This window comes from Canis lupus, chromosome 4, assembly GCF_003254725.2.
Source record: "Canis lupus dingo isolate Sandy chromosome 4, ASM325472v2, whole genome shotgun sequence".
Lineage (NCBI taxonomy): Eukaryota > Metazoa > Chordata > Mammalia > Carnivora > Canidae > Canis > Canis lupus.
In genome coordinates, this window is record NC_064246.1 from 31,804,836 (window position 1) to 31,821,872 (window position 17,037).

At 37.5% G+C, this 17,037-nt stretch overlaps 1 protein-coding gene across 7 annotated transcripts in view; it reads left to right on the forward strand.

Moving 5' to 3' along the window:
* The window catches only part of NRG3 (neuregulin 3), a 1,039,823-nt gene that overhangs the window by 911,761 nt on the left and 111,025 nt on the right, over positions 1-17,037 (forward strand). For 4 of the 7 annotated variants that reach the window (XM_025435065.3, XM_025435066.3, XM_025435069.3 and 1 more), the window contains exon 4: positions 5,902-5,928. In XM_025435065.3, coding sequence (XP_025290850.1) covers positions 5,902-5,928 — 27 coding nt within the window. The remainder of the gene's footprint in view (positions 1-5,901; positions 5,929-17,037) is intronic. The other 3 variants (XM_025435067.3, XM_035715516.2, XM_025435071.3) reach the window with 1 other exon arrangement.

Sequence of the window (17,037 nt, forward strand, 5' to 3'; positions counted from 1 at the left end):
AACCTCCCCACACACAAAAGCCCAGGGCCAGATGGCTTCCCAGGGGGGGATTCTATCAAATGTTTAAAGAAAAAATAATACCTATTCTACTAAAGCTGTTCTGAAGGATAGAAAAGGATGGAATACTTCCAAACTCATTTTATGAGGCCAGCATCGCCTTAATTCCAAAACTAGACAAAGACCCACCAAAAAGGAGAATTGTAGACCAATATCCCTGATGAACATGGATGCAAAAACTCTCAACAATATACTAGCCAAGAGGATCCAACAATACATTAAGAAGATTCACCATGACCAAGTGGGATTTATCCCCAGGATGCAAGGCTGGTTCAACACTCATAAAATAATCAACATGATAGATCATATCAACAAGAGAAAAAACAAGAACCTCGTGATCCTCTCAATAGATGTGGCGAAAGCATTTGACAAAAACAGCATCCATTCCTGATCAAAACTCTTCAGAGTGTTGGGATATAGGGAACATTCCTCAGCATCTTAAAAGCCATCTATTAAAAGCCCACAGCAAATATCATTCTCAATGGGGAAAAACTGAGAGCCTTTCCCCTAAGATCAGGAATAAGACAGGGATGTCCACTCTCACCACTGCTATTCAACATAGTCCTAGAAGTCCTAGCCTCAGCAATCAGGCAACAAAAAGAAATAGAATGCATTTAAATTGGCAAAGAAGAAGTCAAACTCTCCCTCTTCAAAGATGACATGATACTGTACACAGAAAACCCAAAAAACTCCACCCCAAGATTGCTAGAACTCATATAGCAATTCGGCAGTGTGGCAGGATACAAAATCAATGCCCAGAAATCAGTGGTATTTCTATACACTAACAATGAGACTGAAGAAAGAGAAATTAAGGAGTCAATCCCATTTACAATTGCACCTAAAACCATAAGATATCTAGTAATAAACCTAAGCAAAGAGGTGAAGGATCTATATCCTAAAAACTACAGAACACTTCAGAAAGAAATTGAGGAAGACACAAAGAGATGGAAAAATATTCCCTGTCATGGATTGGAAAAATAAATATTGTGAAAATGTCTATGCTACCCAGGGCAATGTACACGTTCAATGCAATCCTTACCAAAATACCATGGACTTTCTTCAGAGAGTTGGAACAAATAATTTCAAGATTTGTGTGGAATCAGAAAAGTCCCCAAATAACCAGGGGAATATTGAAAAAGAAAACCAGAGCTGGGGGCATCACAATGCCGGATTTCAAGTTGCACTATAAATCCGTGATCATCAAGACAGTGTGGTACTGGCACAAAAACAGACACATAGATCAATGGAACAGAATAGAGAATCCAGAAATGGGCCCTCAACTCTATGGTCAACTAATATTTGACAAAGGGTGAAAGGCTATCCACTGGAAAAAGGACAGTCTCTTCAACAAATGGTACTGGGAAAATTGGACAGCCACATGCAGAAGAATGAAACTAGACCATTCTCTGACACCATACACAAAGATAAACTCAAAATGAATGAAATATCTAAATGTGAGACAAGATTCCATCAAAATCCTAGAGGAGAACACAGGCAACACCCTTTTTGAACTTGGCCATAGCAACTTCTTGCAAGATACATCCATGAAAGCAAGAGAAACAAAAGCAAAAATAAACTATTGGGACTTCATCAAGATAAGAAGCTTTTGCCCAGCAAAAGAAACAGTCAACAAGACTAAAAGACAACCTACAGAATGGGAGAAGATATTTGCAAATGACATATCAGATAAAGGGCTAGTTTCCAAGATCTATAAAGAACTTATTAAACTCAGCACCCAAGAAACAAACCAATCATGAAATGGGCAGAAGACATGAACACACATTTCACCAAAGAAGACCTACACATGGCAAACAAGCACATGAGAAAATGCTCCGCATCACTTGCCATCAGGGAAACACGATGAGATCCCACCTCACACCAGTGAGAATAGTGAAAATTAACAAGACAGGAAACCACAAATGTTGGAGAGGATTGGAAAAAGGGGAACTTCTTGCACTGTTGGTGGGAATGTCAACTGGTGCAGCCACTCTGGAAAACTGTGTGGAGGTTCCTCAAAGAGTTAAAAATAGATCTGCCCTATGACCCAGCAATTGCACTGCTGGGGATTTACCCCAAAGATACAGATGCAATGAAATGCCGGGACACCTGCACCCCGATGTTTATAGCAGCAATGTTCACAATAGTCAAACTGTGGAAGGAGCCTCGGTGTCCATTGAAAGATGATGGATAAAGAATCTGTGGTCTATGTATACAGTGGAATATTCCTCAGCCATTAGAAACGACAAATACCCACCATTTGCTTCAACGTGGAGGGAACTGGAGGGTATTATGCTGAGCAAAGCATGTCAATCGGAGAAGGACTATCATCATATGGTTTCACTCATACAGGGAATATAAGAAATAGCGAAAGGGATCATAGGGAAAAGGAGAGAAATGAGTGGGAAAAATTAGAGAGGGTGATAGAACATGAGAGACTCCTAACTCTGGGAAGTGAACAAAGGGTAGTGGAAGGGAAGGTGTGCAGGGGGATGGGTGACTGGGTGATGGACATTGAGGGGGGCACTTAATGGGATGAGCACTGGGTGTTATGCTATATGTTGGCAAATCAAATTCCAATTAATAAATATATATATATATATATATATATTTATACTGTTAAAATGATAGAAATTACATATTCTAATACATGCCATAGGGGAAATCAAATTGGTTTTGCTTATCTATGTGGCTCCTCTTCCACCCCAGTATCTGTATAATTCTTGGCAGGTACTTTGTTGACTGAATAAATAAATGAAAAATTAATTAATTCTCATCATATTCCTCTTGATGTTGTTATGTAGGCATGAATATCCCCAGGAAGTCTATTTGCTTTAAGAAATAGCCAGCGAGGGGTGCTTGGGTGACTCAGTCAGTTAAGTCTCTGATTCTTGATTTCAGCTCAGGTCATGATCTCAGGGTTGTGGGATGGAGCCCCACGTTGGGCTCCACACTGAGCTAAGATTCTGTCTCTCCCTCTACCTCTGACCCTGCCACCCCCTTTCTCTCCCTTTCTAAAAAAAAAGAGAGAGAGGGAGAAAGAAAAGAATGAAATAACCAGTGAAGGGTTACAAGAAATATTACTCGTAATATTCTGTATATGATTCAATAGTCAAAATTAATTGATTTTCTTTCATGTTCTTTATGAATTTTCATTGATCCTTTTGTGAAAAACAAAGTACATCAGTAGCTTTAGACCTGTAATAATGATCACAGTTTTTAGCACTTTCATTAAATGATAGAAGTGTGTGCATGTGTCTGTTGTGTTTGCCTCATGTATGCACATGAGAGAGAGCAAGATTTTAAATAATCTTTTTATTTGGATGTTTTGGTGGTGTCAATTTTCATGAATATCATTATAAAAATAAATCATTTCTTTATAAAATTCAAGAAGATAAATGCCACCTTGCTTGGTCGTATTTCTGAGAGTTACAACTCTAGTAATTAGATGTAGCTTTTCTGCTACATTAAGAGAAGACTTCCTTAAGAAGTCCTTTCCTTAAAAATTCGACTTACCTTTCAGTGTTTAGATACATTTCAAATTGTGCTTTGTCTCTTCTCTCAGCCCTAAATTCATGGTGGCTTAAAGAATTAAGACTGCCCTCAAATTTATCAAGCTTGCCACTCACTTCTTGGTTCAATGTGCAGACTCACCAGGCCTGATCCTCCATATGCCCTGCCCCATAGAGAGGTGGGGCAGCCCAGACTGTGAGAAAGAATGAAGAGTGATCTTTGGCTCTGTTTGCTGGCAAAACAGAGAGTAGACAAACAGCCATTTCTGAACCACCTCAGCAACCCAGGAAGGTATTGCTCAACCGGGCTGAGGGCCTAATGGCTTTCTAACTGCCCAGTCATCGACATCGTGGTCCACTACTTGAGGTGCTTTGTTCCCATATTTCTATATGCTTTCTTCTCGTGATTTCTTTCCTGCACATCCATGCTGACCATTTGCAAAAGTTTGGTTTTTGTTTTGTTTTTAATCCCAAATCTTTTTCTTTCCTTACCTTTAGTTTCATGATAGGTAATCTCACTGAAATGCCTATCCACAGCTCTACTCTCTCTCTCTCTCTCTCTCTCTCTCTCTCTCTCAAGGGCCCCACATGCACACAATCAGGAAGTTTCTTATTCACACAACAACCCACACATGGTCTTGCAACTTTTCGACCATCCCATTCTTTCACATGGCATATTGTTTCTCCCCAGGGCAAGCCATGGGTCCATGGCCTCTCCTGCCAGTGCGTATGTTCTAGTTTTCCATTATAGCACTATCACAGAGAATTAACAAAGCTTTGTGTCTGTGGGCTCCCTCTGGTTTCTGAATTACTTGAGAACAAAGAGACTATCTTTTCACGAAAGCGTGCTAGGCCTCTACCATAGTATACCGTGAGAAGTCACAAAAACATCATGTCAAAAAAAAAATAATGCATCTACTCTTAAAAAACGTTGTTATGTTCTTTCTTTATATAAAAGACATGTCTCAGTTAATTACTTTAAAAATAAACTACTCCTGGGAAAATCCATGAAAACAGAAAGTAGATTAGGAGTCACCAGGGGCTTGTGTGTGTGTGTCGGTGGGCGGGGGTAGTGAGAAATTCTAGCTTTATGGGTACAGAAAGTAGCTCTCTGGGGTGACAGAAAAGTTTTGGAAACACAGTGGTGATGGTTGCACAGCATTGCCAATGTAACTAATGTCACAAAAGCGTTCCAAACAGTTAAAATGGCAAGTTTTATGTTATGTGTATTTTGCCACAATAAAATTTAAAAATGAATTATTTACAACTAGGAAAGGCACTAAGATAATCAAGATAACTGAATGCATATCTTCTAAAAAGAAAAGCTTCTTTGCTAAATAGAAAATTCAGAAAAGGAAGCCCAGTAATTAGTCTTAGAAATAAATACGATTGTAGCAATACTTTTTTTTAATGTATTCTCATTTAAGAAATAGATTACTACAACAAAAGCCATCATTAAATAATACAGTGAATTTTAAAAGTGAATGAGCAAATAACTGAATAATTAAGAGAAAGCACCATTTAAATAAACAGACTCTATGGCTGAATGCCTGGGTATAGGCAGGCCCAGTTTGTCACTGTGACCACAGACAGACATTAGCATTTACTGGGTCAGAATGGTCAGCTGTCCACACGCATGGAAAATAGACATGGACACATCTGTCATGCAATTTTTGATAAGAAGCACTGCCAAGTTTAATAGTCCTAAGACTGACAACCGGTCAGACAGACTGGATTTGTGCCCTGGACCTGCTGTCTTTGAGACAAGTGTAAACTTTAGTCTCACTGAACCCCAGGTTTCTCAACTAACAAATCAAGGGGGGAAAAATCCAGTAGCATTTCATTTTTGTGAAGGTGAAGAGGGCCTGGTTAAGATGTCCTACAGAAGTTCTTTTCTTTTTTTATTATGAAGTCCTTTATTGGCATATAATTAACATAGAGATCCAGATAAATTCATATTGAACAAGTAGTTATTCTACATAAAATATGAGTTCTGAAAATAACTTTGTCAGATGTTCTTTGAACGTTTTTTCTTTTACTTTTCTTCTTTCTTTTTCCTTTCTTTTTTGCCAAATTTATACTTAGCATAATTGGTAATTGATGCAGTATTATTTCATCTAAAGCTCCAGGCCATTGGGAAATACAAGTCGGTGTTCAGAGCAGCCCTACTTGTTGGCAATCGGTAAATGATCTGTCCCAAAAAAATGGTTGCTAAAATAAAGACGTATTCTTTGCCTTGAAAGGTCAGTCTTATAAACATTGAATTCTGTGTGGATTTTTTTCTAATCTTTTCTCTTTTTCTGTTTCTCTTCCTTACATGCTGACTTTGGTGTAGCAGACCACTTGGGGATTGAATTCATGGGTAAGACTAAACAATTTGCTCCTTAAATATCCAGAAAAGCTAAGTTTCATAATGTATATAGTATTCTCCTTTGCCATCTGATTATAATTGAAATGTCTCAGTATCAGATGCTATTAGTAGTAAAAAGTGTTTTTGTCGATTTTTCACTAAGTAATGGCTCAAAATGAAAGACTTAACTACTTATTGGGGAGGCAATTGAATGTTAAGTGCAGCTCTGGAATCATACAGAAGTTGGATTTGGCTCCTGGCTTTGTTTGCTCTATTTCTCAATTTTCTTATCTGTAAAATAGGGATGATAATAGTTCTTATTTCACTGCACATGTAAATTGCTTAGCACAATGTCTACAAGATGGCAAACACTCAATAAATGATTGAAAAAAAATAGTGATGGCTTAGAAAATGTTAGTTTTGTTATTTTCTGCTCTAATTCATTTTCCTTTTCATGATGACTATGCTTTATACATTTTAGTATCAATCAATTTGGAGTATTGGCTATATAAACATTTCCATTTACAAAATTAAAATATTTCTGGTGAAAGCACTTGCAGTAAATGGTATGTTTTTAAAGCGGTAGGATGCCTTCCACAGGATTTATTATTTCAGGAATTATTATTATCATTATGTTCATAGATAATTACATTAAGAATTGACTATATTTTTCTGAGTCTATATTGTAAGTAAAATAAAAAAAAATTTGAGGGTTTGATATACATCATGGTGATAAAATGGAGGATTACTCAGGAGTTAAAGTTAGTGAAATCGAGAAAACCTAAACTTGAAATCCAAATTAATAATTCTTTGCTTCTTTGGCTTTTGTTGAATTTCAGATTTTTCTCTTACAGAATATAGATGTTAATACTTCATACTTGATTATGGTTATTATAATACTATTTATAAATTTAATTGTATTCATTTATCTATTCACTAATTCATTCAGCAAATAATTATCAAGTGCTCATTATAAGCAAAGAAAAATTGCAAAATGTTAGAGATAAAATAGTAAAAATGGACCAATAAAACCTGGTCTGATGGTACTCACAGTCTAGTAAGCTTACAGATAATAGGTAATAAACGAGTAGATATACAGTTGAGAATTTAAGATCTATTCAGGCAAGATGATTTTAGTATGAACTAGTATGATTGTGGGAGATGTGGGGAAAATGATAGGTATTTAGGACATGGTATCAACAACTATTTGAGAAGAGTTAATGTTGAAAGTTAGAAAAAGGAGATTATCGAGGATGATGCAGGGTTCATTTAGATAAAAAGTGGGCCCCATTTACCGAAAAAGAAAACTGGAAGAAGAGCAGTTTATGGGAGATGTTTTACTAGATTAGGTTTGGAAATGTTGAGTCCCAGGTACTTCTGATATATTGAGAGAAGATGTCAAGTTTGTCGTGTACTGCTGGAAGTTTTTAAGGTTGATTAGAGCTTAGTGATTTAATATTTATACTGGAATTGATCTTGCCTGTTTTGTGGTATTTTTCATTAGCATTCTATTATTTGGATGTTATATCATAGAAAAAGCAGGCAGCTCAGTTCCTATAGGCTTGAGGTTTTGCTAGAATAGTTGAGATGAAAAGTCATAAGAGCAATGAAATTCAGGATAATAATCAAATGAAGCATCATGGAATGTAAGGTAGATGTGGTAGGAAGTGACAAAAGGCTAGCTACCTGAATGTAATCGATGAGTAGTTATCATGAGAGTATTGAAGCATGTTGTTGGCACGGAGAAGAGACTATAGTCATATGGGTCAGTGATTACAGAAAACTATGGGCAGGGTCTTGTAGAAGAATACAAATTGTTGAGAAGGATATGTGGTTTGTATTTTCCTCATTAACCACTAACCACTGATGGTGAGGAAATCTGAGCATCAACAGTCACTTTGAGGATAGTAGGTACCGGGCTTAGTGGATAGAGACATTTGCCCCATTGGACTGTGGTGACTGCAGGTGTTGAGAATAGAGACTCCAGAAGTTAGTAACAGAATGACTACATATATAGGAAACACTTACAGCCAATAGGTGGGGGTAGGGTAGCTTCAGATTCCACAAGTGGTATGGCCATGGTAAGGTAAATATAAATTACTACATTGATGTTAATTATCACTGTTAAAAAAGAAATGGACCCGTTACCATCCTATTGGGCTTTTCTTAAGGACCTCCAGTGACACAGTTACCTTGTGATAACAATTTGCTATGGAATCAAGATATGCATTAAAAGTCTGTATTCAGACAGACTACTTGTAAGTGAAAAATAATAGCTAATTAGGTTGTTCATCTATATGAATCTTAAGACTAAGGTTATAGTAAATCTTGCAAAACTTGGTGTCAAATGATAGCTATAAAGCATCATGGGAAATGAGTTCTCAATGTATGAATATTTGACTCCAGCAGTAGTGATTGCCTTGTACAAAACGGATTGGACAAGAAGTCAGAAGGAAATATGTAGTATGTATACAGATAATGACAACTAATGAAGGCTTGTTTGAAATGGTGAATAGGTTAGTGGATGAACTGTTTCCACGGACTTTACTAGTTCTGGACAGTGTTCACCCCTACTCATATTCTCACTAAGTATGTAAAGTTCTGTTTGTTGCTTTAGGAACAAACATTTGCCAGATTTAACTTGTGATTTTAGAGTTGATAGGTAAAATTCCTTCCATTGTAGATTACATCCCAGTAATATGACGTCTCTATCATAAATACAGCTGGGAAGCAGAAATGTAGACATAGTCTCTAGAAACTTAATCATGTCAATATATTGGTGTACCTGAAGTGATCAATGCCAGTTGTCTTTTAATGAGTTCTAGAATAGCTTTCTTCTCTCAACTTTCATCATTCTTACTTTGGGGAATGTGAATTTCGTCTTTCCCTGAGTTAAAACTCAGGTCACAAGATGATGATATGATGCAAACAGCTTTTTTTCCCAAAATCTTTGTGTTCCCAGTAGCTAAGTCTGTGTTACAGACTCAAAAACTGAATCCTTTATGCAGTTTAATAAATGCCTATTTAAAGCAGGAACTCCAAATCATACGATTCAACAAGAATCCTATTATTATTTAATCAACATACACTTCTCACACTTACTATATGCCAGATGTATAAGATACTGAAGATGCAGATATATAAGCCACATCCTTTCATGCTCAAAGCCTCCGAAACCGAAAAGAAAGAAAGAAAACTACACATAAATGAAGTAATATTAACAAGTGCTATCAAAATGACATAGGCAAGGTACAATGAAGGGAAAAAATGATTTTTTTAAAAAAGCATCTAAATAAATTTGGGAAACTCAGACAGCTTCCTGGTATAGGAGACATGTAAGCTGAGCACCAGCCAAAGTGGATAAACCGTGGACTATGGAGTGATGCCATAGTCCAAATTTGTCCCCGTACTGTATTGCTTCCATATTAGGATGAGCCTTGCTATTTCAGTCTATCTGGGTACATAAGCTCCCTAGAATCACTACCTTAGAACCAAAGAAAACATATCATCTTCAGTAAAAACACTTAACCAGAAAGGCTTTCCAAGTCAGTTTTATTAATTTTAAGGGATAATTATCTTATCAAATAACCCATGCTAAACCTAACGTCCATAAAATAGTCAACATTCAAAAGGATTTTTCCTTAATTATATTCATGAATTTTTCTTAATGATGCTTCTGGGGCTGGTATAATAGAAATATCAACAACAAATACAGCCCTTGAATACAGTATCAATTTAAAAAAATAAGGTTAATTGATATAAACGGGGCAGGAATTTGAAGGTACGTGAAAATATGGAATTGTGTTTGTGGAAAAAAATATGTAAAATCAGAGTTTCTATTAAATCAGTAATCAAAAATATTTCTTGAACTAATGACTTACCCTACTCATCATGCCTGCATGAGGGAAAATTGAAATTTTTTTAGGTGAGATGTTCACAGTTTTCCACACGGGGTGAAAAGATCAGGAGATGGATTAGACACACTTCACCGTAAGCTCAAATACTCATTAAGAGATCCACCCAAACATCCAGAGGAGACAGATGGCCGAAGGGCATGTCAGATTGGCCAAATTTTGGAAAGCACATTGATCATGAAGAAGGATTTCTCATTTGAGAAATATCTGGCTACAGTGTCAGGTGCTCAATCATAGAGCATATCTCATTATATCCATTTGAGCTCTTTGTTATGCAGCTACTTCTTTGACAATGCCCTGATGCATTGGATGCTGTTGGCATCAAAGATGTTTGTCTAAAAGCAGGTGCAATGCCACTTGCAAACATATTAGCAAACCACTGGGAGAGCTGAAGATTGTGTGGGAGATCTTTCATGCAAATTTCTTTCATTCTCATCTGGAAAAATAAAATGAACTCTGTCAGTTAAATGTCTTGTTTGTGATTTGACATTGTTTTAAAGATAACATAATATATTTATGCAAATTTTGATTGAGTGAACTCTAGTACAATTTGTTTTTAAATCACAGGGTTTATAGAACTTGGGAAAAGGTGATTCTTAACTAAAACCTGAAAAAGTCTCTTTAGAATAACCTCTGCATATTGAAGTTAAAAAAAGAAAAAAGAATGAAATTCTGAGTTTGTTGTAGGAGGAGGTTTAGAAATGTGATATATTCAGACTCCATGGTCTAAAATATGTGTATAGTTTTAGAACTGATAAGGGCATTGCTTCAAATGTTCCCATATATTGAGCATCTCTAATCTGTCATGCAAAAAAAAAATTGAGTATATTTTAGTAAGCACTGAAGATAATCTCCTGAGAAGTATCTAATTTCTAATTCTGTCTGGATGATATAAAGTGGGGATATTTTCCTTAAGGCTACAATGCTTATTAGGAGTGATTCAGTGTGTGTTCCTTTAAATCTAACAGGCTGGTGTGTGAGTCAGATGAGTCCATGTATATGCTCAAATTTGTGAATTGACCTTAGTGATACAGAAGTGACGAATCTCTTTCCCTGTGCTGAAATTTCTTTTTTTTTTAGATTATTTATTTATTTATTCATGAGAGACAGAGAGAGAGAGAGAGGAAGGCAGAGACACAGGCAGAGGGAGAAGCAGGCTCCATTCAGGGAATCCAATATAGGACTCGATCCCAGGAACCCAGGATCAGGCCCTGGGCCGAAGGCAGGCTCTAAACCACTGAGACCCCCGGGCGTCCCACCTATGCTGAAATTTCTGGCTTATGTAGAACAGAACTGTTTTCATTCATTTGAATATATCATGTTTCCTTATAAAACAAAATAGTAACATATGGGTTAATGCATCTGTATATGTGTTTGTAGAGGGGGTGCAAGCAAGAGTATTTGTTTACTTTTTTGTATGGCCTCTATTAGAGGCCATACAAACTATATGAGAAATTATATGTGTCAGAGTAATATGTTAATGTTATTTAGTACTTGACAGGTGCCTCGAAATTTAGATCATCTCGTTGAATTAAAAAAAAAAAAACAATGAATGGGATAGGAAGTCTGTATATCCTTATCTTGTAAATGACAAAACTGAGGTCTGTGTAGCTGAAATATCTCATTTAAGGAGCAAGGAAATGGCAAATACAGGGTTTGCATCTAATTCAGCCTTCCTTCAGAGCTCTTGAATTCTGCTGGTGCCCAACTGCTGGGGGTGACCCACAACGAGGGATTCATGATCAGAGAGGTTGTACTCTGACAATGTTTCAAGTGGTTTAAAGGTAATGTTTTCCAAAACCATGAGGTTATTATAAGAATTTGGGTAGTAATCCACATTATCCAAGCTATGAGAAAATGAAAATTGAGCCAGATGCCAATCTTTAGGTTTACATTCAGAATTGGAACTGCCAGGTGCCCCAAAAAGCTCACTTGGCTGGTCATCATAGTCTCTCATAGGATAATCGACAGATATGTGTTGTATTTGAAGATTTCTCTGGTAATTACAGACTATGTTGAAGGACATTAGTCAGGTGGTCTTAACTGTTGAATGCCACTGGGGTAGAAGAGCATTATACCTTCATCTCCTCTGTTAGGAGACATTTGCCAAATGAAATAGCAAGTAGAGCCATCTCTCTAGTGAATTCCCAAGATTCTGCTTCAGAAGCATTTACACAGTCTTATTTTTTAAGTTATTCTTCTCTTTGGCAATATGGCCACTCCCTCTCTCTCTTTACATGATGATTTTTTTTAAAGTTTTTTTTTTTTGTAAATTTATTTTTTATTGGTGTTCAATTTGCCAACATATAGAATAACACCCAGTGCTCATCCCTTCAAGTGCCCCCCTCAGGGCCCATCACCCAGTCACCCCCACCCCCCACTACACGATGATTTTTTTTAACATAGGTTTCAGTACAAGTGCTAATAATTCAGCTCCTTGATCACAAACCCTTCCAAGTGCTTAAGTATTTTTCTCTGTTTTCCCTTTTTTCTTTTTCCTTTACTTTTTCTTTCTTTTTATTTTTGCCACACATGTTAGGATAATATTTTGGTATTATAACATTCTGATAATCTGATATATACGTGATTAATCTGATATTAGTCATTAGCACATATTTTTACCTCCAGTGGTTAGAAATGAAAGTCTCTAAACAGTCATGTCCATAGGTGAAATAAAATCTGACAGAAATTTCAGAAGAGAATAAAAACTTTCAGTGGTCTTCTTTGAGGAATGGCTACAACCAAGAGATGCACTGGAAAATATGTGGATATAGTAATTGTGATTTTTTACAAAGGAGAAAATGGACACTTCTTTAAATACTTTTGTAAGCCAGATTCCAGAATTGGTGAATTAAATTTTATTTGCAGACACTGAGAAAAGTATTCGTTGTGAAAAATTTAGAAATACAGTGCTCTTCACTGAAAGCTGACATAGGACCACTACATTTTTGCCAAGTTAATACTATAATTTTTCATAAAGCTGCCAAATGACTAAATTAGGAGTTTTGTATAGTCTACAGCAAAATTTGGATAGACTTCCATGAACTTCTTTTATAATATGATGAAGCATAGATTATATCAATTTAGAGATAGGTAAATTTGGAGCAATGAAATGATATATGTAGGATCAAGATCAGCCATGATTAGAGCTTCCAGTTACTTCTAATGCAACATTTTAATTGATAGAATAAATAAAACCATAGCTTATACACTTAAAAAGTTTTTGAACTTTTCATAAGTGGTCACCCCTATTTTATTGCACAGAGAGAATTAAGATCTAACAGAAAGAACTGGATTTTTAGATTGTCAAATTAGACTCAAAAGAATGTGAGATCTTAACCAGCATCAGGTTGATTACATACATATGCCAATTAATCTGTAATGTACAGGGATCCCTGGGTGGCTCAGCGGTTTAGTGCCACCTTTAGCCCAGGGTGTGATCCTGGAGACCCAGGATCGAGTCCCACATCAGGCTCCCTGCATGGAGCCTGCTTCTCCCTCTGCCTGTGTCTCCGCCTCTCTCTCTCTCTCTCTGTGTGTGTCTATCATGAATAAATAAAATCTTAAAAAAAAACCTATAATGTACATAAATTCATAGTAGATTCCAAAGATCTTCTTAAGTGTGCTAAAAAAGGGGGGATCCCTGGGTGGCTCAGCGGTTGGGCGCCTGCCTTCGGCCCAGGGCTGATTCAGGGGTCCCAGGATAGAGTCCCGCATCGGGCTCCCTGCATGAAGCCTGCTTCTTCCTCTGCCCGTGTCTCTGCCTCTCTCTCTCTCTCTCTCTGTCTCTCATGAATAAATAAAATATTTTTTAAAGTGTGCTAGATAAAAAGAAACAGCAAAGATGTTCAGATTATCATTGGAAATTCCCGATGAGGTTAAAAATAACAAATGGAGGGAGGGCCCTTGGGTGCTCAGTCTGTTAAGCAGCTGCCTTCAGCTCAGGTCATGATCCTGGGGTCCTGGGATGGAGCCTGCATGGGGCTCCCTGCTCAGTGGGGAGTCTGCTTCTCCCTCTCCCTCTGCCCCTTCCTGCCTTCTTGCTTCTCTCTTTCTCTCTCTTTCAAATAAATAAAATCTTAAAAAAAAAAAAAAGCAAATGGACTGTTATATTCAGTTCTTCCTGACAAATGCTTCAGAAGCCAGATGAATTTTTGCATTGGAGAGGGGACAAAAGGAGGGAAAATAATGATGGATAGAATATCAAAAAAAAAAAATAAATTCAGCAAAGTGAAGATAACCCTGGTTCTCCTCCATAAGCAGAGAAGCTGCTTGGTGGGCTCACAGCAGGTGGGTCAGAATGTGTAGAGACCCTTTGGGAGCTCAGCCTTGCCACAATGGAGCCACAGTGAGACAGTAAGACAGATTCTCGAGAAGTTCACAGTTCAGCGTGGGGAACAGACTTATAAACCAATTATTGCAGTTCAGTGCAAAAAAGGACTTTCACTGAAGATTTTTTGTTCTTTTTTTTGTTTTGTTTTACAAAGGGCAGGCCAGGAGTTCCCAAACAGTTGCAGGATATTAACATGTGTTCCAAACTCATGCACACAACTAGGATTTGAATTCACACCCATGTGGGAAGTCGTAGGTTCTGTGCTTCTGCTGCATGATTTTACAAAGCCTTCAGTACACTTCTATCCCATCCCTAAATCTTGGAGAGAATGTTATAGTAGACAATATTTTCTGAATATTTTTCCAGAGAAGTGTATTTCATAGAGCTAGGATTTCAGAAACCTTACTCTCATAAATCCTGGGAGAAAGGGCACAGAGGAAGAAGCACCCACATCTCCTTGGAACATTTGGAGACATCTTTATGTGAAAGAATAAAACATATTCCTACAGCTGGGGGATGGCAGAACAAAACATAAGGGAAGGAAGAAAACAGGTAAATAAATGTGCAAGAGAACAGGGGTTTTCGAAATGGTGAGGAGTCCTGAGTGATCAGAGAAAAATGAGACACCCGAGTGAGAGTGTGGTAGGCCATGTGGTTGGTCAATTAGGTCAGAGCAAATTGTGAGGACTCTATGGCCCTTGGAAAGATGTATGATTTTATCTCCTTGTGAAAGAAAGCCTCCGGAGGTTCCAAGCAGGGAATGATCAGATTAGCTTATTCCGTCAGTGGCTGTCTGTAGAAGTTGCCTGGAGGTGTGTGCAAAACCCCGGCTAATGGGCCCAGCTCAAATTTTACTTCAAATATTCACCAAATGCTTGCTTTTTTTTTTTTTTTTTTTTTTTTTTTTTTTTTAAATGCTTGCTTTTTGAATAACATTGTGGGCAGTATGAAGACGAATTTCCATTTATTCTGTGTCAGGCACAGAGAAAGAGGCAAGGACGGAATACCTGGGAAGGCCGTGGAGCTAAAGAACCATGAGCAGAGCCAGGGGCACAGGAGACCTCAATCAGATCTTTGAGAAAAGGGTGGGATTTCCATGGGCAGAGGAAGAAACATCCTAATAAGGATGTTAGAAAAACAGGACCAGGGTGAGATGATTTTGCAGGGCGGGGAGGGGGAAACTGGTTATCTGCCTAGGCAATTTGCATTATAATTTAATTTAAATTACATAGAACTTTTTATTTAAAATGAAATTCAAATCATGTTAGTGTCGTAGATGCAGTTTGAGATACTGAGAATAAAGGCAGATTCTGAAGTGGGCAGAGTAACATAATTCAAGAGCTCTCAGCTTTAACTTTTAGCCCAGGCACTAGACAGCTCGTTGCAAATATCAATTCCTGCTCTTAGTCTCAGATATCTGATTAGGTAGTTCTGGGGTGGACCAGGCTCCTAGTATTTGACATGATCCTGAGGTAGGAGGTCTCTGCCTATGTGGTAAGAAATTTTGACATAAAGGACAGAGAGATTTGGTTTAATTCTGGCTCCACCATTTAGTATATGTATGACCCAGGACAAGGGATTTATCACTTCTAATCCTGGAGCTACCAGTCTGTGTAAGAGGGATGATGGCATTACCAATTTCATTGGGTTGTTGTGCAGATCTTAACACATGAAGCATATAAAGTGCTTAGCACAAATCCTAGTGCTTATTAAGTGCTAATCAAAATGAGCTGTTCTAACTCTTGTTCCTCTTGGGAGCATCTTCACTGATGAGGATTTCTGACTCATATGCTCTCTGGGGTTTGCCTTTAGGTTGTCTATATCACTCTGATTCTTCTGGAAAAAGGAAATTGAATATTAATGTCCTCTTCTTCACTATGTACTAATTTTGTATACTTTAGAAAGTAGGAACTCTGGCATTGTCTTAGAGAATGGGAGCCATTTTCCAGGGCATTCCTTGGAATGTCAGCTAAGTGTTTAGGATCAGCTCTCTCTAGGGTAATGTCTATGAAAGCTGGAGATCTCGTTTGAGAATTGATTCTAGAGAGCTGTCTTTATATCCTCAACCTGGTTATGTAGGCTGGCTGCGTTCCCTCCATTAATATTTCCAACAGAATCAGACACAAGTGAAGGAAGTCAAGTAAACTTTGCTTGTCCAGTTGAAGCTGCCCACTTGGATGTTGCGCTCACTCTTCTCAGGGGGGATGTCATTCACTTTACTTCCTTGGATGAGGCTTGGAGCAAAAAATGACTCTTTTTTACTGATAAAGCTTGCTAACACTTATAAGAAATGGAAGGAAGGGAATTAACACTTGCTAACTATTAATGTGATTGATCGGCTTGGTAGGTGATTTCACAGGAGTTACCTCATTTTGTCTTTCAAAGTTACTAGACATCTCAAATATGTGATATAGAAAATCACCATCATCTGAATGATGGAATTTTGAGTCCAGGAAAAATTGATCCTGTATTTTAGTATCCTGTGGTGATAGATACCAGATTTGAAGAGCTACTTGGTATATATTCAAGGAAGCTATCTATATTTAGACTAGTGCATCAGTGAGGCTGCCCTTCTACAAAGACATAGATGCAGAGCAAAGAAAGTTACTCTATAAAAGACTAAGGAGGTCATCTTTTCTCATCACACACATGAAGAAACAAGGCCTAGAGGAGTAAAAACAATATGCTCAACTGATGAATTTATAATTCAGATCAAATATCTTCAGAGCTTGAACTCCTCCCATGGCCCTGCCCACCAGCATAATAGAAGATGGTATGTTGTCTGCAAATGTGATAACAGTCTCTTCACTGCCCCTGTGCTAGGCTTCGAGCATATTGCATCAGGGACACACACACACACACACTCAAGTAGGA